At 38.0% G+C, this 22,296-nt stretch overlaps 2 protein-coding genes and 2 pseudogenes across 2 annotated transcripts; 1 reads left to right on the top strand and 3 right to left on the bottom strand.

Annotated features, from left to right (window-relative positions):
* Window positions 1-4,193: 4,193 nt before the first annotated feature.
* On the bottom strand, window positions 4,194-5,312 carry LOC149731981 (uncharacterized). Its single transcript, XM_089883565.1, has one exon. The coding sequence runs from the start codon at window positions 5,310-5,312 to the stop codon at window positions 4,194-4,196; it is 1,119 nt and encodes a 372-aa protein (XP_089739691.1).
* Window positions 5,313-8,364: 3,052 nt separating this feature from the next.
* LOC149731979 (zinc finger protein 862-like) lies at window positions 8,365-14,294 on the bottom strand (annotated as a pseudogene).
* LOC149731980 (uncharacterized) lies at window positions 8,821-9,476 on the top strand (annotated as a pseudogene).
* Window positions 14,295-15,046: 752 nt separating the features above from the next.
* On the bottom strand, window positions 15,047-16,694 carry LOC149731978 (uncharacterized). The gene is made up of 5 exons (XM_089883566.1): window positions 16,438-16,694; window positions 16,141-16,323; window positions 15,904-16,064; window positions 15,710-15,834; window positions 15,047-15,602 (listed from the first exon to the last, which is right to left on the bottom strand). Exons 1-5 carry the CDS (start codon window positions 16,645-16,647, stop codon window positions 15,382-15,384), a joined length of 900 nt encoding a protein of 299 aa, XP_089739692.1. The 5' UTR covers window positions 16,648-16,694; the 3' UTR covers window positions 15,047-15,381.
* Window positions 16,695-22,296: the final 5,602 nt, after the last annotated feature.

Genomic DNA, 22,296 nt, shown 5'->3' with positions numbered 1-22,296 from the left:
GGCAACAAGCATTGTCCATCTTCTACAGGAAACACAACAGATTTTAAACAATATTATTTCTAGTTCCAGCAGCGTTAAACAAATTCCAATAACAGAAACAATAGAGAAAGTAAGCATGGATCACTTGATTTATTTAGGTAACCAATATCCTGAATTTTTAATCCATAAAGTTGGATCACTTTGATAAAAACATACATTATAACTATAGGTTACGGTCATGCCAAACGTGTTACTCAAATTTCTGTAAATTCCAAAGCTAATGGTGAGTTGAGAAAAAAACTCAGAACCAACCAGCCATAATCTTCTTTTCCTAAATTTAATTAAAGGGGAACTCAAGTCGAATTTTAATATTTGTGTACAGATGGTCCTTACTTAGTTGGTTCACTTTTTTCTCTCGAAACGGTACCACAACCTACTTTTAACTATAATACACTGAGGCTCAAAAGGATCAGTGCAAATAAAAACTTTGCCTTCTTTGACCCTTTTTCCGAAACCATTTACAGATCGGTCCCTAAACTTGTAAATGATATGAAGCATATCCTCTCTCCATGTAGTTGTATCATAGCCTCTCACCTTTTTCCCTGACGGAATCTTATAAACAGAGTTTTTTTTGACTATTTGTACACTGTGGTACGCAACAATAGTTTCCTAAAACTCGTTTGGTTGTCATTTTTCCTGTACAATTGAGCATTTATCAGTAAGCATCGCCTTTGTTTAAAGCACATGATTTATTTCACCTTATTTAAAAATCCGTGGTACACTAGCTGTATATAATAAATACATACTGTATATATAAGCCAGATAATTTGAGAATATTTACATAATCTACGTTCTTGCTGCCTCCCCTACATTTACAAAACTTTGGTGCCTATGTTTGTTATATCGTAAGTAAGTTATTGCAATCGTTAGCAATAAGCATTATGGTTAAGTTGCCGGTCTAAGCTGACATGTACCGATCCCATTGTAAAACTTATTATGTTTCACTATTTTACAAATGTTAAAAATGTAGTTGCATTGAATAGTTCATAATAATATTGGCATATAACAGAAAGTGTTGTTATTGGATCCTTGCTCAACGTGACCTTTTCATCAGCTTCTCTTTAAGCTTGCGTTGCCTAACAGATCATACATAAAAGAACAATTAAGACTCCTAATGTATATGGCAAAGAAAACAATGATGCATGCCAGTCTATAAGCAGTCTTTACATAAACTATACTATTTCTACCACTTATGTATTAGTGAAACGAGGGCTAACTTAACTTAGCTTTATTCAAATAGAATCAAAGTATGCTGAAACACAAAACATAGTTTTACAAATATTAACGACATAACGACGAGTAATATATAGCCTAACAAGTCTTAAACCGCCGAACTAAGAATACTGTGAACTGAGAGGAAGGGAGTCGCTTATAAGCTGATTACAGACGTCGATTACTAAGGAATGTTAAAGGATTACAGACGCTGATTACGAAGGAATGTTAAAGGAAACGAGGATTAGTATTGAAAAGAATTCGCGGTATTTCGACATAGAAATAGTAAAACAAAACACACATTACAATCTCCCGTTCTAAAAAAACAAAACATACAAGGTAAGATACCGGAGGATTTAATTATTTTGTCCACTCGCCATAACGAGCAGGAGGGCGGCGTTGACGTGTAGATCTGCGAAGATGAACGTGTCGTTCGTTGTCTTCGGAGTTATCCGGTTCCGGAGGAGTCTCCACGCGAAAATTATTAGCATCGGAGGGCATGACGGGGGTTTCCTCTACCTCGTTTCTTCCATCTTCGGGGTACCCTGGCGTAGGAGGCGGGAATACTTCATTCGGCGATTCTGGAGAACCCGGGCACGGTGCAAGATCCGAAGTAGACACCGTACTTTCCCGGCCATCTGAGTGTCTCGAGGGGTTGGCTTCTAGAAGTGTAACCGGGTCTACCAAAGGCTGCCATTTTGTTCGTACGAAGCGCCGCATTAATACGACCCCCCCTTTCATCAACCAGGATGGCATCGCAGTCCCGGTCATGGCACGTCTGGGAAAGCAAAAAAATCGTTCATGGGGAGTTTCGTTAGTGGCGGTACAAAGAAGGGAACGAACAGCATGCAGGGCTTCAGATAAAACCGTGTCCCATTTAGATTCCGGTAGACCGCGGCTATGAAGGACCAGTTTAATGGTCTTCCAAATTGTTTGATTGCTCCTCTCGCATTGACCATTTCCTCGCGGGTGGTAAGGAGTAGAATTACTTACCGCGATACCTCGCGAACTTAGATAGTAGCGGGTTTCCTGGCTGATGAACGAGGTACCCCGGTCGCTATGAACGTATTCTCTGGAAAACCAAACAAACAGAATAATACAGATAAGCAGTCGATAACGGTTTTCGACGACATGTCCTTACAAGGAAAAACAAACGGGAAACGGCTAAATTCATCGACAAAAATAAGAAGGTAGGGATACAGACCTTTGACTGGTCCTTTGAAATCCATACTGATCCTTTCCCAGGGTTTCATGGCTTTTACGAGTTTCCGACTCTCCGGGCGATGGAAGCGAGGCTTAAGTTCGGCACATGTTCGGCAGCTGTTCCCCACACTTTTCGTCTCCTCACTAGTAAAAGGCAAATTTTTGCTTCTAATAAAATGGTACATTCGAGCAAAACCAGGGTGACCAAGCGAGACGTGTAGCTCCGCTAAGTCTTTACTCTTTCGCCATGATGCACATGCTCGCGACAAGGTATCCGGGACGACGTTCTCAGCACCCGATTTATGACGAATATCGTACGAATATTGGCCAAGCTCCAGTCGCCAAGACATGATTTTAGTATTCTTTATTTTTCCTTTGCTCCTCTGTTCGAACATGAAAACAATAGATTTTTGGTCAGTAATGAGAGTAAAATGTCGCCCCTTTAAGAAGTGCGACCATTTTCGAACGGCTTCGATTATCGCGGTCGCCTCTTTTTCTACGGCGGGATATTTTCGTTCCCTTTGGTTCAGGGTACGCGACATAAAAGCAACAGGCCGACCCTTTTGAGATAAGACGGCGGCAATGGCAAAATCAGAAGCGTCAGTTTCAACTTGAAACATCGCGTCATCCGAAATCGACCCTAGTGATACGTGACAGAGCTCTTCTTTTAGCTTCTGGAAAGACGATAGAGCTTGTTTTTCGAGCGGGAAGGATTTGGAGTGCAGTAGGGGTTGCACCAGGCGAGAAAAATCACGGATCCACTTAGCATAATACGAAAACATACCCAGGACACGCTTCAGTTCTTTTGGCGACCTCGGGGCCGAAAGATCAAGAAGAGGTTGCAGGCGATTTGGATCGGGTTGAATGTTGTTCTGTGATATGCGATACCCCAGAAAATCCAGGCTGGTACAACGAATATTAGACTTTTCCTTATTTAGAGTAAGATCGTGTCGGCGGGCGGCTTCCAGCACTTTCCGAAGATTGCAATCATGCTCTTCCAACGTCGCACCCGTAACGGTAATATCATCCAGATAGGCGTAGACCTTTCGCAGCTTATTATCGTAAATAAACTCATCGATGGCACGTTGAAAAGCGGCTACACCATTAGTAACCCCGAAAGGAAGGCGCTTGTATTGATAAAGCTTACCATTGGCTTCAAACGCCGTATAGTGGCGTTCCTTTTCGAGTAGAGGTACCTGGTGGTAAGCGGATCTAAGATCCAGAGAACTATAATATTTGTCACGAGCCACTTTATTAATGATGTCTTCAATTTTCGGAAGGGGGTACGCGTCCAACTGGGTGTAGCGGTTCACCGTTACTGAATAGTCAACGACTAACCTCTTCTTTGGACCTCTTGATACCACGAGAACTGGGGCCCTCCACGGGGAGCGAGCAGGTTCGATAATATCACAGTCCAACAGTCTTTGTATCTCGCACGTTATAAACTTCTGATCGTCTTTGCTATAACGGCGGGTCGGTGCCGCAATTTGCGAGCAGTTCGGAAGCATGAATTGAAAAAGACGAGGAGGCTTCAGAGCTGCCGGGTTCAAGACAGCCGATGAGAGACTCTTCGACGGGGGAATTTTAAGAGGAGGTCCCGGTCCACCCATAGCGAAGGTGACTTCCACATGTCTCTTTAGAAAATCCTGTCCAAGTATCACATCAGCGCAGAGCTCTTCAAGGATACAAAAGTTCAGGAAATACGAGTTACCAAGCAAGTCGATATTCGCCGACGCTTCTTAGCAGGTTGGCAGAGAAAGGCGAGATGAAGCCATAGAAATTGACTTTAGCGGACCGAACGATTTTAAGTCGAGTCGATCAGCTACGTGTTTATTAACGAAGTTGTCAGAGGCACCAGAGTCTAGCAGAACCGTGACTGGGCAGGATTCCAACGAAGCGTCCACTAAGGCCGGACCTAGGCAGGAAGGAGCGCCAGCGAGGTAAGAGCAACCTGCTCCTTCTTTAGGAGTACTAAAACGAGTTTCGGTAATGCCGGCAGCCGCCGTTCTCTCCCGGTACGAGTCCCGACTTTGAGGCGACGTATAGTCCTTTCGGCGTCGGCTTCGGCACACTTTGGCAAAATGGCCTCTTCTGCCACAATTAAAACAAACGGAAGCCCGTGCAGGGCAGGTCGGGCGGTCATGTTCAGGACCTCCACAGAAAAGACACTTCGTTTTGGGAATCGAAAATGTTTTGTAAGGTCTAACCGCCGCCATCAGAGAATTGTTATAATTTAAACGGTCAGAACCATCTACAGGAAGGTTATCTTTCTCATAACCGGAGGCAGGAGCGGAAGAAACGTGCGAAGATACTTTCCCCATCAGCATCGATTGTTGCTGAGCCTTGTCGAGGCATTCGGCAACCTCTGACGCTTTGCGCAAGTCTAGATCGTCTATTTCTAATAGACGCTGACGGATGAAAGGCGAGGCGAGACCATTGATAAACGCATCCCGTGTCAAATCATCCTTGTATTTGGCGGCTGATACGTCGGAGAAAGTACAATCCTTCGCAAGAAGCTGTAGTTCCCGCAAATATTCGGCAACGCTTTCTTGTGGGTTTTGTTGACGGCTAACTAGCATGTATCTAGCAAAGATATTATTTTTCTTCTTGACGTAAATCAGTTCCAGGGCACGAACGATTTCATCGTAGGACTCCAGATGTTCGACGAAAGAAAATACCTCTAGAGAGATACAATTTACGATTATTCGTCGTTTGTTTTCTCCAGAGGTTTCACTGTCTTCGGAAAGGCGAGCGATGAAATCTTTAACCGTCCGTATCCAATACCTAAAATGTCTGGCCGCATTAGGAGCTTCGGGTTCGATGGATAATGTCGAGGGCCTCAGGAACTGTTTGTCCATCGTGAAACTATTTGAATAAATTGAAACGAGGGCTAACTTAACTTAGCTTTATTCAAATAGAATCAAAGTATGCTGAAACACAAAACATAGGTTTTACAAATATTAACGACATAACGACGAGTAATATATAGCCTAACAAGTCTTAAACCGCCGAACTAAGAATACTGTGAACTGAGAGGAAGGGAGTCGCTTATAAGAATCGCTGATTACAGACGTCGATTACTAAGGAATGTTAAAGGATTACAGACGCTGATTACGAAGGAATGTTAAAGGAAACGAGGATTAGTATTGAAAAGAATTCGCGGTATTTCGACATAGAAATAGTAAAACAAAACACACATTACATTAAACCATGTAAGTAAACCAGAAACTACAATTACCCGCTACAAGTATGGGATACAAAATTGTTCCTTATAATTTGTATATATCTATATAAAATCAATGCTTACCGTTAAACCTAATAAAATGTGGCCGTTGAATAATTCAAGTGCGGTTCTTATTCAGTAAATAATCGCGATTCTAGCGCGAAAAATGTATAGCGCCACCAAAGTACAGCGTAAGACGAACATATACAGCTACTACCGCTTCTGCAACTTCATTCACCAGTTAAAAATTGTACCGCTACCACTAGCGGCGCACCATGCCAACTCAATCTTCTATTATTCGCATGGAGAAACGAACAATCGCTTGCTATCTTGTACATGTATTATCTATGGTTGAACGAATGGGATATTGAATAAGAAAAATTCCACATGCTTATTCGTGAAGGTGCAGCGAATATTGCGCTGGACTCTAGATTAGCAGAAATTTCGATGCGGCTTCTAAAAAAATCGGTGAAAAAAATCTGCTGGAGTTAAGTTTCGACAATGCATGGGATTTCCCATAAGAAAAAAATTCACTCAACCTTGATCGTTTCTAGTTTCTAAAATACTGAAGTAAATTTAATTTTTATTTCTGATTAGGTGTAATGCTTCTTCTTCAAGTAATACAGTCTATGTTTTACAATTTTTTTATAAAGTTTTGAAGAAGAAGCATTCATTATACCAAATCAGAAATAAAATTTGAATTCTCTTTAGTATTTTAGAAGCAAGAAACGATCAAATTTGAGTGAAATGTTTTCTTATGGGAAATCCCATGCATTGCGCAACGCCAATTTTTTTTTACTCCAGCGGTCGAATTTGCGGTTTTCAAACTCATTTTTTTAAAAGCTGTTTTGTCTTTTAAAACTTTGATGGTAGCTTTAGATCACATTTGACCATATACAAATTTTGATTTTTCGTTGGTATGCCCCTTTAAGTATGGCACTAGAGGTCAGAGGTGTTACATTCTCTACGTGGTATGTTCGGGTATTTTCTTTCTATTTAATTTATACTAATATTCTTCTCGTAACTGCAGATTACCCACGATTGTTTTATTAATATTTGCAATCTATAAACGCCGAGCAAATCAGATTACCCACGATTGTTTTTTTATTATTTGCAATCTATAAAAATTTAGATTAACATAGCTGTTTTAAATCATGTGTATATATATATATTGACGTGTATTCCGTTTCACGAATTGCAACCAAACGAAGCTGGTTAACATAATAAAGCGCGTCAAACTGAAGTGAAGAGACCTTTAGACAAAAGAACGTCTGCAGCCGCCACAATAGCTTCTAAAATACTAAAGAGAATTCAAATTTTATTTCTGATTTGGTATAATGAATGCTTCTTCTTCAAAACTTTATAAAAAAAATTGTGAAACATAGAGTGTATTACTTGAAGAAGAAGCATTACACCAAATCAGAAATAAAAATTAAATTTACTTCAGTATTTTAGAAACTAGAAACGATCAAATTTGAGTGAAATAAGCTAGAAACGATCAAATTTGAGTGAAATGTTTTCTTATGGGAAATCCCATGCATTGCGCAACGCCAATTTTTTTTTACTCCAGCGGTCGAATTTGCGGTTTTCAAACTCATTTTTTTAAAAGCTGTTTTGTCTTTTAAAACTTTGATGGTAGCTTTAGATCACATTTGACCATATACAAATTTTGATTTTTCGTTGGTATGCCCCTTTAAGTAAAGGATTGGCACTAGAGGTCAGAGGTGTTACATTCTCTACGTGGTATGTTCGGGTATTTTCTTTCTATTTAATTTATACTAATATTCTTCTCGTAACTGCAGATTACCCACGATTGTTTTATTAATATTTGCAATCTATAAACGCCGAGCAAATCAGATTACCCACGATTGTTTTTTTATTATTTGCAATCTATGAAAATTTAGATTAACATAGCTGTTTTAAATCATGTGTATATGTATATATTGACGGTGTATTCCGTTTAATTTCTAATAATTTCTAATATAAATCTTGTTATATAATATTAGATCTAGGAATTAATGTGGAGTAAATTAATATTTTGACTGGTTTTCGGCGTACAGTGTGGTTTAACAGGGTACTTTACGTTGGCGATTAAGACCAGCAGAAATCCGCTTAGTTTTTACATAATAGGATATGATCATACCTACGAATCTACAGAGCCATTCTTTACTACATTTATAATCCAACATGAGTGGAGATGCAGCTCCAAACTGCTTAAGTACTAGCAGATGAGGTGTTCGCGTCTTCCGATTTCATAAAGACCCGGAACACAGAAAAGGTAGCTTACTAATTCAAGCAGAAGTCCAAAAATAGTAACTCAGTATTGTTTTCCTCAATGTCACTTCGATTTTAGGCAAATTTTACAAAGATACCCTAAGTTTCGTTGTCGGGTATACGTGTTAAATTTGTGAGCCAAAAAGTAAAATTACGGCAATTTACATGCAAAACTGCAGCTAGATACACCACTTTATGGTAATGTTATGCGTTTTTGTTTGTATTTTTATATTTTAAGCATGTTCTTTTATGTTTTTGGTTAGTAAACTTAATATTTTTTGTTTTTTTTACTCTTTAATCGATTGAGGTGTTCAATAAAAATTATTATTGTGATAAGATATAACATTAGTAGAAAGCTATTTTTACGCGCAGAAGTGCTTGGTCTTTAAAAAAATCGCAATATTTAAACGAAAAACAGCATTCAGCAATAATAAAATGCTATGCGGTGGGCTCCGTAATGGTGGCGACTATGACGTCATAGACGCGAGACAATGGATAACAAGACTCGTTGTTTTACAATCCGTTTCCTAACTTGGTCTATACTAACTTTGGACAAAAGAACGTCTGCAGCCGCCACAATCTACTTAAAATCATGCAGTTCAGTGTGTGGCGAATGAAACTCAGTCGGTCACATTCGGTTATTGCGTAATTACCGTCACGTATTATTTGCCTTCGTCATTGCGTAATTACAGACACACTACCTTCTTCTGTTACCGTACTCTCTCAATTGCCTTTTTCTCACTGTTGTCGTTTTCGCACACGAAAGCGTGAAAGGTAACCTTTCTAATAAAAACGATTTTAGACTCAACATCGCTTCAATTGGTGACCTCGACGAAGCAGGAACGACATTTCTGCAAACTGTCAACAAGATGGAAAACGCTGTCGCACTCAAGCTGCCAACATTTTGGACGTCACAACCTCGGGTATGGTTTCAGCAGGCAGAAGCGCAATGTAGCATCGGATACTACTAAGTATTACTATGTAGTAGCAGCGTTGGACCAAGAAACAGCAAAACGCCTGATCGATATCCTGGAAAACCCGCCCCAAGATCAAAAGTACGCGGCAATAAAACAGCGGCTACTGAGAACATTCTGCCTTTCGCCTCAGCCTCAGGACAGAGCACTTCTCAACTCCTAAACATGCAAGATTTGGGCGACCGAAAGCCTTCCGAGCTCATGGATGACATGCTGGCACTGTTAGGAAACCATGAGCCCTGCTTTCTATTCATGCATTTTTGCCAGAGGATATCCGCGTTATATTGTCCGGCGACGAAACAAATGACTCACGAGAGCTAGCACAGCGAGCAGTCTTACTCTGGCAATCCAACAGCGAGCGGGTACGAAGCGTAGCAAAAATCGTCAACAAAAAGAGCCAACACTCACGGGGAAACCAACCTGGCGGAGAAGATGCAAGGCTGTGCTTTTACCATCGCAGATTTGGGGATCAAGCGCGAAAATGTGTATCTCCGTGCAGCTACCCGGGAAACGACCGAGCCGGTCGTTGATGTATTTCTCAGCGACCGGCAAGAAAACCTGTCTCTTCTATACGTGGGACCGCACTTCCGGAATTAACTACTAAGTCGACTGTGGAGCAGAAGTCCGCGTCATTCCTTCATCCGGGCGAGACCGAAGGACACGTGCGAGGGGCACAAGTCTATTAGCTGCTAACAGAAGCAAAATACGAACTTACGGTACAAGAGTAATGCATTTTAACTTGTCAGCAGGTAAATTTACCTGGAAGTTCCACATCGCCGATGTCTCGTGTCCTCTCATTGGAGCCGATTTTTTACGAGTTTATTCGTTGATAATCGACTTTAAACATTACCGGTTGCTTATCGCAAATACGATAAAGAACCCACCGCCTAGAGTAAGATTCGCCGACGTCAACATACAAGTGTGTCATTTAAGATTTAACAATATATTCCAGACACCAAGAAATGCTCTATTCAGTTCAAAGCCTGGAGGAACAAAATTCTTCAACAAAGCTGGAAAGGATATTTTCTGTGGAGTCATATTGTATCATTTCATGAGCAAGATCACAGAACTCCTTTACATAAAACTAAACTAAACTGACTAATGCACATTTACCACTAACTTCATACAGTAAGGTTTGTATTTCTGTGTTTGTTAAATTTGATTACTGTAATATATTGAAAAACTTGATCACAGAACTCCTTTACATAAAACTAAACTAAACTGACTAATGCACATTTACCACTAACTTCATACAGTAAGGTTTGTATTTCTGTGTTTGTTAAATTTGATTACTGTAACATATTGAAAAACTTTTTATTAGATAAAAGTCAATTATGCTCGAGATGTTTTAAGCTGGACTGTTGGGCAAGCTATAACGCAGAATGTTCTGGTATTTAATAGGCATGTTATCTATATTTTAGGCCCCAGATACTTTCATTTTTTTATAACTACCAGATGGTTTGAAATTGTAACTTGTGGGTCCAATTGTCCAATTTGGAATGTGAAAAACCAGAGGTTTGGGTGAGAATGTATTTATAAAGTACATGAGAAATTGGAGGGTAATTATGATTGTTAATTGTCTAACGAATATGTTGGTTCTTGATTTCTACTACCTAGATTGAAGTGGATCAGAACAACCGAGAAGAAAAAAAAGAATAATGTCCAAAGCCACATTTGATGTTTTGTTGTTTACAACAACTAATATGGTTTCAATAGTAAAGTAGGTGTTTATTATGGATGTAATGTGGGACCATTTTGAGAGCAGGGTGTTTCTCTGCAGAGGAAAATGTCGTTTGGGCACCTCAATGCCATCTTTTTCAACTCTTTTTAAGAATAAAAATTCAAAGGGTGAGCTGACATGTTGAAAATGATAGACCTGATTGACCAGTAGCATCTGTTCTTGATAAATACAGGTTTTGTTGGTCTTTTATGGCATTAAAGCTAGCATAATAGGAGCTGATTTGAGCACAAATGTGGTCAAAATCATCAGTTTTATCTGCAGCCTTTTAAGCTGCCCGCATCTTTTTACCTCTTGCTTTAGAGGTAGACGGTGATGTTTGCCGCCCCTAACTGACACCCATTCACAGTTGAAATTTGTCTTACAAACATATATTTCCTTCAAGCGCTTCAAGCTTGCTTTTGCGTTTGGCATTGCCGATATCCACCTCTCCATCTTTCAGGATATTTTGGGATCAGTTGTTACATTCAAAATGAGATAATAGATCTTTGTGAGGAAGAAATAAAAAAGAAGATCGTGGGAAATATAATAAAGCGAAACAATTTACTGTATTGGCGGACGAACCAAGCGATGTATCACTACAGGAGCAATTATCCATTTGTGTTCGGTGCGTTCAAATCCGAGAGGACTTGGGTTTTATCGATGTGGTGGAGCAATATCTGATACCAACTTATCGACCATAAGGAGGTGGGGCTTGAACCTGGATTTGATGCGTGGACAAAGCTACGATGACGCTGCAAATATGTCGGGTCAATATGTGGGCATCCAGTCTCGCATATTAGAAAAATCTCCAAAGGGCCTCGCTTTTGATCATACAAGATGCAGCCAAATGTTTTGACAACAGCCCTTAACGAAAACAGTGTTTGAAAAACGCAATTAATACTCTTCAAGCTAATGAATCCAATACAAAGCTTTAAAGCAACTTTGTGAGGCGCGATGGGTCGAGCGGCACGAATCGGTTTAAACATTTTTGGAACTATATCCACACATTCTTCATGAGATCAATGTTCCCTCTAATTATTTTCACTTATGTGCAATTTATTTTTTTTCTGGGCAGGATAAAAAATGGTCAACTAAAAACTAGTGGATGAAATATTCATATATTATGGTGGGGTTGTCGTTTGTCGGCTGTCGCTATCGACTTTTTAATCGACACATTGGATTAACCTATTGCAACCAGCTAGCATTGTTTGGTAAGAAAACAAAACAATTATAGGAAAGGAAGCTTTAATAGTTTATTATCGCCAACTTTGCAAAAACGAACAATTATTTACAAAAAAGTAGAAAAAAAAATTTCGCAATCAAACAACTTTCTCCCTTCTGTCTTTGAAATTTTTCCACTCTTTGTGAACAGCATTTAAATCCACACTTCTTCCATCCAATAAGAAAAATTTTATTCGCATCAGCATATCTTTGTGAACAGCATTTAAATCCACACTTCTTCCATCCAATAAGAAAAATTTCATTCGCATCAGCATATCTAAATGAGTTTCTTGCAATCTGTTCCTTGATTTTATTTTGATACTGTTCATAAGACTAAACCCCCTTTCACAGCCAGCACTTGATGCCTGAAATGTCCCGCAAATATCAAGTAAGTTAGATATTGTACCAAATTTATCACTACTTTGCAAACCGAAAGAAACCATGTCCTGAAAGCAATTTATTACTTTTGAGTCCTTCTTTTCCATAATTATGCACTTAAAATTCTGAAACTGTTCCAAGATAGTACTAGTAGACCTATTCATATCTTCCATTAAATTTGGACTTTTGATCAAGCTGCTGCAACTGATGGCATTTCCATATCTCTCAATTAATTTATTAAGCAGATCTCTGCCAAAGCTAAACTGTGTATTTTTTGGCGTGACTGTATTAAAATCAAAAACTGCCCACTCTTTTATTTCTTGTTTTGAAAATCTTTTGCACATGTGCTATCACACAACAGTGTAATGAATTGAATAATTGACTGGCTGTTAAACTTTTCATTCTTTCCAAACAGTTCTGAAATCAAATCCTGAACCTTTCTGCCCCAATATATTTCTTCACCTAAGTACTGGTTTTTCAGTTTTTCTATTTTTGCTCTGGCCAAATCCACAGCTTCAAGGGTAGTTAAAGTTGTTTTTTGAAAACTCTTGGTTAACTCTGATAAGGTCATACAACACATCATAAAGAACTGCCACATTTACCCTGTTTGTCTTGTCTGTTAGCCTTTTTAAGCAGTACTTTGAAATAAGATCATTATTCTCAGAAACTTCATTTTCAAAGTAAAATATAAGTGCCTCATAATTCTGCATTAATAAGGCTTTGACAGCAAAATATCTTGAAAGCCACCTTACTTCATTCAGAGGTTTAAATGAAACAGCTTTATACTTGGCCATTTCTCGAAATTGTGCTTTTTTTGTGGAGGACCGGCAAAATACTGTGTAAACTGTACGTAGTAATGTTTCAATTTCTTTGACAACAGGAACTCTTTTCCAAGCGTCACCTGTCCCTAAATCTTCTCTGTGTGCAACACAGTGTTGTTCAGTTAGATGAGGGATAATCTGTTTTAATTGCGCTGCAACACCATCACCATTCTCATTAAGTCTAGCTTGTGGAAGGAATAAAATTCTTTTATTGCAGTCACAATTGCACAGGCAGTACATGAAATTAAGTTTAGAATACCACCAAACATGGTTTGATGAACATCAGATGTTGTTTTTCTGTATTTAAAATATAAAATCAACATTTTGCTTACTGATATATCAGTGCTTTCATCTACTACCAGGGTGTGGTATTTTGATTCCCTTATTTCTGTCAGTATTTCCGATTGTACAACTGCATTTATGTTTTGTAAAAACTCAAATGCATAGTTTTTACTCCTCCAACTTTCCGGGTTTGCCATGTGATCATTAATTTTCTGTACGGCATTCATGGAAGTGTTCATGTTAACAGCATGTAATACATTGTCTATTAAAACCTTAACTTCATCTGGTTTTGAAATCAGTTTTTCTTTGATATTCTGCCTCTCCTTCTTATCAGCAGCACTTTCCAAAAGCAGCTGGCAAATATTGCCTGAAGATTGACATGCTTTTCTGGTTTGAAGAATACTTGTTGCCTGTTTTATGTAATTTACTACAAAATGTCTTTTTAAATAATCCAGCTTCCAATCTATCCAGGTTTTTCCTTTTGAAAATTCACCAATAATTTTTGCCTCAGCACAAATTTTACATTTCAGACCTCCCTGCTTCTTATATTCAAATATTTCCTCAAGTTTTACATGAACTGTACCTTCCTTTTTCAATTTCTACAGATGCTTGAAGCCATTCTGGTTCAAATGCTTGGCAACTCTTTTTATTGGGAGGATTACTCTCAGTTTCTGCAGCTCGATTAGTTTTTCGGGACATTTTTGCCTTATAAATTAATATTTTGTCTGCACAAACATTAAACACATTATATTCTCATTTTATTGACAATAAAGAATACTTTGTTACTATTACTAAAATAACTGGTGCTAGTGAGGAATCCTCCCCCCCTTGCCTATAGAAAAAACGAGAGACTAAAAAAAGAAAAAAGAAAATCATTAGACCGTAACGGTATTTCCCCATAAAAATCATATATTAGTAAATATATCATATATTATTAAATATCCCGGGTTATATGGTACACCTGTAGCAGCAATCTTGGTGTCGTTGGAAAGAAGAAGCGACACTTCAATTACGTATCAAAAAATATATTAAATAATCAAAGTACTTTTGGTTGGGTGGGCCGTCAAAGTTGACCCGCGATAAAATACAAAAATCGTTAATAAAAATTAACAAAATTTTGACACACGTTAATGTATAGCAACATGCAAAACATATTAAAAAATTGGAATAATACCGCCTCTAGTTTTTGATTTATTAATACTTTCGCAACACCTACTTTTAACGTATTATTCATAGACGCTGCACCTAGTGAAGTCGACTCCCCCCCCCGCCGAAGGAAAGAAACTACTTCTCTTTGAAATTAAATATCTCAAGTTATAGAAAGGCTAAAATAGCAATCTTGGTGTCGTTGGAAAGAAGAAGCGACACTTCAATTACGTATCAAAAAATATATTAAATAATCAAAGTACTTTTGGTTGGGTGGGCCGTCAAAGTTGACCCGCGATAAAATACAAAAATCGTTAATAAAAATTAACAAAATTTTAACACACGTTAATGTATAGCAACATGCAAAACATATTAAAAAATTGGAATAATACCGCCCCTAGTTTTTGATTTATTAATACTTTCGCAACACCTACTTTTAACGTATTATTCATAGACGCTGCACCTAGTGAAGTCGACTCCCCCCCCCCGCCGAAGGAAAGAAACTACTTCTCTTTGAAATTAAATATCTCAAGTTATAGAAAGGCTAAAATAGCAATCTTGGTGTCGTTGGAAAGAAGAAGCGACACTTTAATTACGTATCAAAAAATATATTAAATAATCAAAGTACTTTTAGTTGGGTGGGCAGTCAAACTTTATCAAAGTGACACGCGATAAACACAACACATGTTGATGTATAGTAAACATTTCCCAACACCTAGCTTACCTACAGGATCACCAACTGTAGAACAATACCGTCGTCGATTATAATTCTATTCGCAATGTTGATATTATCGCCAAACGCCTCCAAGTTACTTTCCAACTTCCTATACTCTTCTTAATATATAGGTTGGCCCTGAAAAGGGCCGATTTTATAATTAGTTTAATCCCTCAAACGGTGTACTGTCTTCTGATTGCCTCGGAACGACTTCGTCTCCACATAAATTCGTCGAGATACGAGGGGATAAAATCCCGTCGTACCCCATTCCTCTTAGCTAGTTCCCGCTTACAATTTCGCCACAGATTCTCCACATGATTTGTGTGAACCCCACTCTCGCTAACAAATTGATAGCTGTGGTTCACCGTCTTGTGGGTATAATTCTGCAGCATTGCTGTAAAATAAGATATGACCTGTTATAGGAAACAATCTATGTTTTAACATATTGTCTTCGTCATGTTAAGTATTTCTTTACATAATAGTTTTACAGATTCTTCTTACCGGATATCCCAGCGTAGGCTCTCCACTCGTCCGAATAAATGGTGGAGTTCGGTGCAATACAATCCGCAATAATAGGGAGAAGTGTCGCTGCGTCCCTAATGTCGACCAGGCGCATGAAGCACTCACTAAATGAGAAAATGATTAGATAAAAAGTAATTATGTTTTTAATGCAAGTTAGGGAATTGATAACTTACCCAGTCCCTATGCAGATGCCCCCAAAGACCCACTGGGCACGAACCGGACGCGCTTGGGCGTTTCCGGGTTTTCGGCGTGCAACGTGAGTTTCATCAATGGCCACTATCTGACCAGGTCCACCGATTGGTGCGGTATTTCGTATTAAATCTTCGGAGCAGACCTTTAAAAAGTATAGCAGCTTATTACATTATATCCGACACTTATGTTCATATAAACAGTGTGGAAACAAATCTTACCTCTCGTAAAAAGCCACACCAATCGATGACCGTATGGTTGCACAATTTTGTGTACCTGCATATTTTTTGGACCGAGTTGTCACCTTCTGCCCAAAGATATATGAGGCGAATGCACTCAACCAAAGGAGCATTACTCTTTGAAAAAAAAGAGTGCTTCCTAATTGAAGATGTTGTTTTACAATCCTGAAAAAAAGTTGACAATATATTTCTGCGGGGTAAGATAGGATATCGTTAGCAAATATTATTCAATATTTCCGGATATAATTTTATTGCAATTATATATACAAGAGCACATACTTTTTTCCGGCATCTCCAGGATTGGCCATCTGCCGTACTTGACTGACGGCCCAAACGCATACCGGTAGCGGATCCACACTTATGGCAAATCCGTTCTTTTGAAATAAGGCCAAACTTCCGCAGCCACTCGATCGCCTTTTCCGTGGAGTTCAATACACCATCCAACGTCAGATCACACAAATTTAATCCAACAAGCTCATGAAGCGACATAATGCAAGTATAACTCCGTGTTCTGATATTAAAATAGAATTATTAGCGAAGAAAGCATTATTATTTACTACTAACAAACTTATTTTAAGTTTAAGTAGGCTTATCAATTTTTCTCAAGCTGGTTGGCTAACATACTATACTTTTCTCATCTATTGTAAAATTACTAGAAAAAAATATGCTGCGTATAATACAAATTGAATATTTACCTTAGTTGATTAAATATAAACAATGCTAAATGCGAACTATATCTTCTTTGTCTTTGCTTAACAAAATAAAACAATACTTACAGAAGCAAGTGTAACAGTGATTTGGTTGTTTATTTCATTTCTGGTAATTATCGCCACAGCTGGATGTCTGACGTAATTAGACGTAGCGTCGCCAACAGTACAGCTGGTAGAAATGTACCTTGAAACGGTGCAAAATGTGTTTAATAATATTTTTCCTCGGACAATTTTTCAGCTGGTTGGTATATACCGGTATTGTACCCACTGCGCATAGCTAGCGGAAAATACGTTAAAAGTTGGCGTTAGGTATTACACCAGTTTTTAAATGTGTTGTGAATGTGGCTTGATGTCTGACGTAATCAGACAAAGCGTCGCCAACAGTACAGCTGGTGAAAATAAAAATACAGCTGGTGGAAACGTGTGTCAAAATTTTGTTAATTTTTATTAACGATTTTTGTATTTTATCGCGGGTCAGCTTTGACAGCCCACATAATTAAAAGTACTTTGATTATTTAATATATTTTTTGATACGTAATTAAAGTGTCGCTTCTTCTTTTCAACGACACCAAGATTGCTATTTTAGCCTTTCTATAACTTGAGATATTAAATTTCAAAGAGAAGTAGTTTCTTTCCTTCGGCGGGGGGGGGGAGTCGACTTCACTAGCTTCAGCGTCTATGAATAATACGTTAAAAGTAGGTGTTGCGAAAGTATTAATAAATCAAAAACTAGGGGCGGTATTACTCCAATTTTTTAATATGTTTTGCATGTTGCTATACATTAACGTGTTTAAAAATTTTGTTAATTTTTATTAACGATTTTTGTATTTTATCACGGGTCAACTTTGACGGCCCACATAAATAAAAGTACTTTGATTATTTAATATATTTTTTGATACGTAATTGAAGTGTCGCTTCTTCTTTTCAACGACACTAAGATTGCTATTTTAGCCTTTTTATAACTTGAGATATTGAATTTCAAAGAGAAGTAGTTTCTTTCCTTCGGCGGGGGGAGTCGACTTCACTAGGTGCAGCGTCTATGAATAATACGTTAAAAGTAGGTGTTGCGAAAGTATTAATAAATCAAAAACTAGGGGCGGTATTACTCCAATTTTTTAATATGTTTTGCATGTTGCTATACATTAACGTGTGTCAAAATTTTGTTAATTTTTATTAACGATTTTTGTATTTTATCGCGGGTCAACTTTGACGGCCCACATAATTAAAAGTACTTTGATTATTTAATATATTTTTTTATACGTAATTGTAGTGTCGCTTCTTCTTTTTAACGACACCAAGATTGCTATTTTAGCCTTTCTATAACTTGAGATATTAAATTTCAAAGAGAAGTAGTTTCTTTCCTTCGGCGGGGGGGGGGAGTCGACTTCACTAGGTGCAGCGTCTATGAATAATACGTTATAAGTAGGTGTTGCGAAAGTATTAATAAATCAAAAACTAGGGGCGGTATTACCCCAATTTTTTAATATGTTTTGCATGTTGATCAACGTGTGTCAAAATTTTGTTAATTTTTATTAACGATTTTTGTATTTTATCGCGGGTCAACTTTGACGGCCCACCCAACCAAAAGTACTTTGATTATTTAATATATATTTTGATACGTAATTGAAGTGTCGCTTCTTCTTTCCAACGACACCAAGATTGCTATTTTAGCCTTTCTATAACTTGAGATATTAAATTTCAAAGAGAAGTAGTTTCTTTCCTTCGGCGGGGGGGGAGTCGACTTCACTAGGTGCAGCGTCTATGAATAATACGTTAAAAGTAGGTGTTGCGAAAGTATTAATAAATCAAAAACTAGGGGCGGTATTATTCCAATTTTTTAATATGTTTTGCATGTTGCTATACATTAACGTGTGTCAAAATTTTGTTAATTTTTATTAACGATTTTTGTATTTTATCGTGGGTCAACTTTGACGGCCCACATAATTAAAAGTACTTTGATTATTTATTATATTTTTTGATACGTGATTGAAGTGTCGCTTCTTCTTTTCAACGACACCAAGATTGCTATTTTAGCCTTTCTATAACTTGAGATATTAAAATTCAAAGAGAAGTAGTTTCTTTCCTTCGGCGGGGGGGGGAGTCGACTTCACTAGGTGCAGCGTCTATGAATAATACGTTAAAAGTAGGTGTTGCGAAAGTATTAATAAATCAAAAACTAGGCGCGGTATTACCCCAATTTTTTAATATGTTTTGCATGTTGCTATACATCAACGTGTGTCAAAATTTTGTTAATTTTTATTAACGATTTTTGTATTTTATCGCGGGTCAACTTTGACGGCCCACCCAATTAAAAGTACTTTGATTATTTAATATATTTTTTGATAGGTAATTGAAGTGTCGCTTCTTCTTTCCAACGACACCAAGATTGCTATTTTAGCCTTTCTATAACTTGAGATATTTAATTTCAAAGAGAAGTAGTTTCTTTCCTTCGGCGGGGGGGGGGAGTCGACTTCACTAGGTGCAGCGTCTATGAATAATACGTTAAAAGTAGGTGTTGCGAAAGTATTAATAAATCAAAAACTAGGCGCGGTATTACCCCAATTTTTAAATATGTTTTGCATGTTGCTATACATTAACGTGTGTCAAAATTTTGTTAATATTTATTAACGATTTTTGTATTTTATCGCGGGTCAACTTTGACGGCCCACCCAACCAAAAGTACTTTGATTATTTAATATATTTTTTGATACGTAATTGAAGTGTCGCTTCTTCTTTCCAACGACACCAAGATTGCTGCTACAGGTGTACCATAACCCGGGATATTTAATAATATATGATATATTTACTAATATATGATTTTTATGGGGAAATACCGTTACGGTCTAATGATTTTCTTTTTTTAGTCTCTCGTTTTTTCTATAGGCAAGGGGGGGAGGATTCCTCACTAGCATCAAATAACTATATACAGACTATCTTTGCTATAATGCCTCTTACTGTTGTGTAATGCAAACTTACTACGGTTTGTTTACCTAGCACAACTCTCGTCTAAGTTTACTACCAGCTGGTAAAGTTTCCCCACAGCAAAACAATAAAATGCGCGAATTTAAGCGAGCAGCATTAATCACACACTAAACTCCCTCATCTTTGTTTCTTTATTATCGTGGCTGCTTCTCGGGTCTACTGTCTACTACTCCTTGCCCCTTCTCTTTTCTACGCAGCATTTTCTTCTCTCCGCTTTTCTCATTGCGCAATCATGCACTTGTACCTAGACGATAAGGAAACCCTATTTCGAATTAACCGCTAACGATTGTTTACTGAGTCTTAAAAGCGTAAACAATTAAAGATAAACATAAACAAACAAAATAGGTGACAGAACGAATACATATACACACAACGAAATGGAGACACGAGGCAGCTGAGTGACGTAACAATCGCCCGGTTCCATAGTCTGCCACGCATGGACGGTCGCGTGACAATGGACGAAATAAATAGACATGAACGGGGACTAGAAACACAGTATCATCTAGTTCTAGTACCAAACTGTATTTTACCGACTCAGCAATGTCAAAATATAGAATTTAATATCCACGAAATAACCAGTGTACGCGAGACATAATTAACTGCGCGGGTTCATGCACTGTGCGGCCGCGCAATTGCGCAGCTTAGAGGGAACACTGCTGAAGATGTCTAAACACAATAGCCACTTCAAAGGGTGAAACAGAAATCAAATTGCATGTACGTGACTCCCAAGTTTTTGACCGATGCAAAATGCATCACTGCGGTAAAGGAGACTGACCTATTGACTAACAGTTAATCTGCAAGGCAAAGAGGTTGACCTAGTATCGTGCGCAAACATGGCGAGACCTAGTATCGTGCGCAAACATGGCGAAACAAACGCTTAAAGAATTGCAGAATATGAGGAGCAACTCAGAAGAAGTCGTCGAAAAAATTTTCCACGATGCCAAGTGCATTGCTGAAAGCCACAACATTCCGATTATATTCACTTTACCACGCGGTACAAACCTGACTGTTCAGCAGCATTTGCACAGCATTGCGTTCTTCCCGTTCATTGAAGACGTTGTTAGCCAATTTGAACAACGATTTTCTCCAACATTTCAGTGTGCAGCACTCATTCGTAAAATATCTCGCCGAATCTTTTGGTATATAATTACAATAGCGCTATAAAACAAATACCCAATGTTCTATTTTAGATGAAAGTCAGCTTAAATTTGGTAGAACTATATTCGAAAGACCTGGGAGAAATGCCGCTGCAAGGGTTACGTCAGAGTTCGGCTATTGGCGACATGAAGTGGTCAGCAGATAAACTACCATCCGACGCCAAATCTGCTCTTCAGGCGTGTAACGGATTTCTTCCCAAATATTCGCCAACTTTAAAAGTATGCATTACGTAAGTCAAATTAAACACAAATACTTTTCTTATTAAATTGTTGCCACGCTTCCAGTAACCACAGCTAGTGCTGAACGTTCCTTTTTCCCAGCTATGTAGGTAAAAACCTACCTACGCAGCACCTTGCGTCAAGATCGTCTGACGGTGTATCGTGACGTAATCTTAGACACAGAACATTTAATTAATCAACTCGCGGATATAAAAGTTCGCCGTCTTGAATTATTATTGTAACGTTTGGATAACTGACACATCAAAGCTGTTGTGATTCAATAAGATATTAAAATATAATGTTTTTTACAGAATTCAAGCACTTTTATACCGACCCCGGCTAAGAATAGAGAAGTTTAAGATTAAAAACTTTAAAAAAATAAAAAAATATTTAAAAGAAAGTGGCCCCCCCTAACCCCCACCTTGCGCGCGCGTGCTGTTTCAAAACTCATAACAATTGAAGTTATACACGTAAGAATCTGTTCCATTATTGAGCATGGTAATAGTCATTTAGATTCTTTTTCGTCGAACAGTTGTTCTTGGCTTTTGTTGTTGTGGCTGATATGGCGATTTTTTCCGCACTTATCCTAATTCTCAATTCTAGCATTATTTTATTATCTTGATTAAAATCAAATCGTTATATATATTTGTAATTTGTAGACTAAATTTTCAGATTTAAAACCGCACAATTGGCGTGTGTGCACCAAAGCGTAGACGAGTGCCTTTTTTCTTATCGTTATCTTCGGTATAAACACCGCGTCTCTCATTTCTTCGCTCTTTTAGTTTACCGCTCGCAATAAATCATTATGCAGCCGCCACAATAGGAATGATATTAACTTCCAACATTACCTATAATACTGCGTGATTACAGTTTATCCAAATTCTCAAAAACTAACGTCTTTAAGCGACGACAAGGTTAACTATAGTGTAAGTTTACATGTCAACACATGGTACAACACATGGTACAGGAGTTGTACAAAGTGTTCAATCCTTGTACGTCTTAAGTTTAATGAGCTTAAGCGACGACAAGGTTAACTATAGTGTAAGTTTACATGTCAACACATGGTACAA

This window comes from Ciona robusta, chromosome 8, assembly GCF_009617815.1.
Source record: "Ciona robusta chromosome 8, ASM961781v2".
Lineage (NCBI taxonomy): Eukaryota > Metazoa > Chordata > Ascidiacea > Phlebobranchia > Cionidae > Ciona > Ciona robusta.
This window is presented reverse-complemented; position numbering and strand designations above follow the sequence as displayed.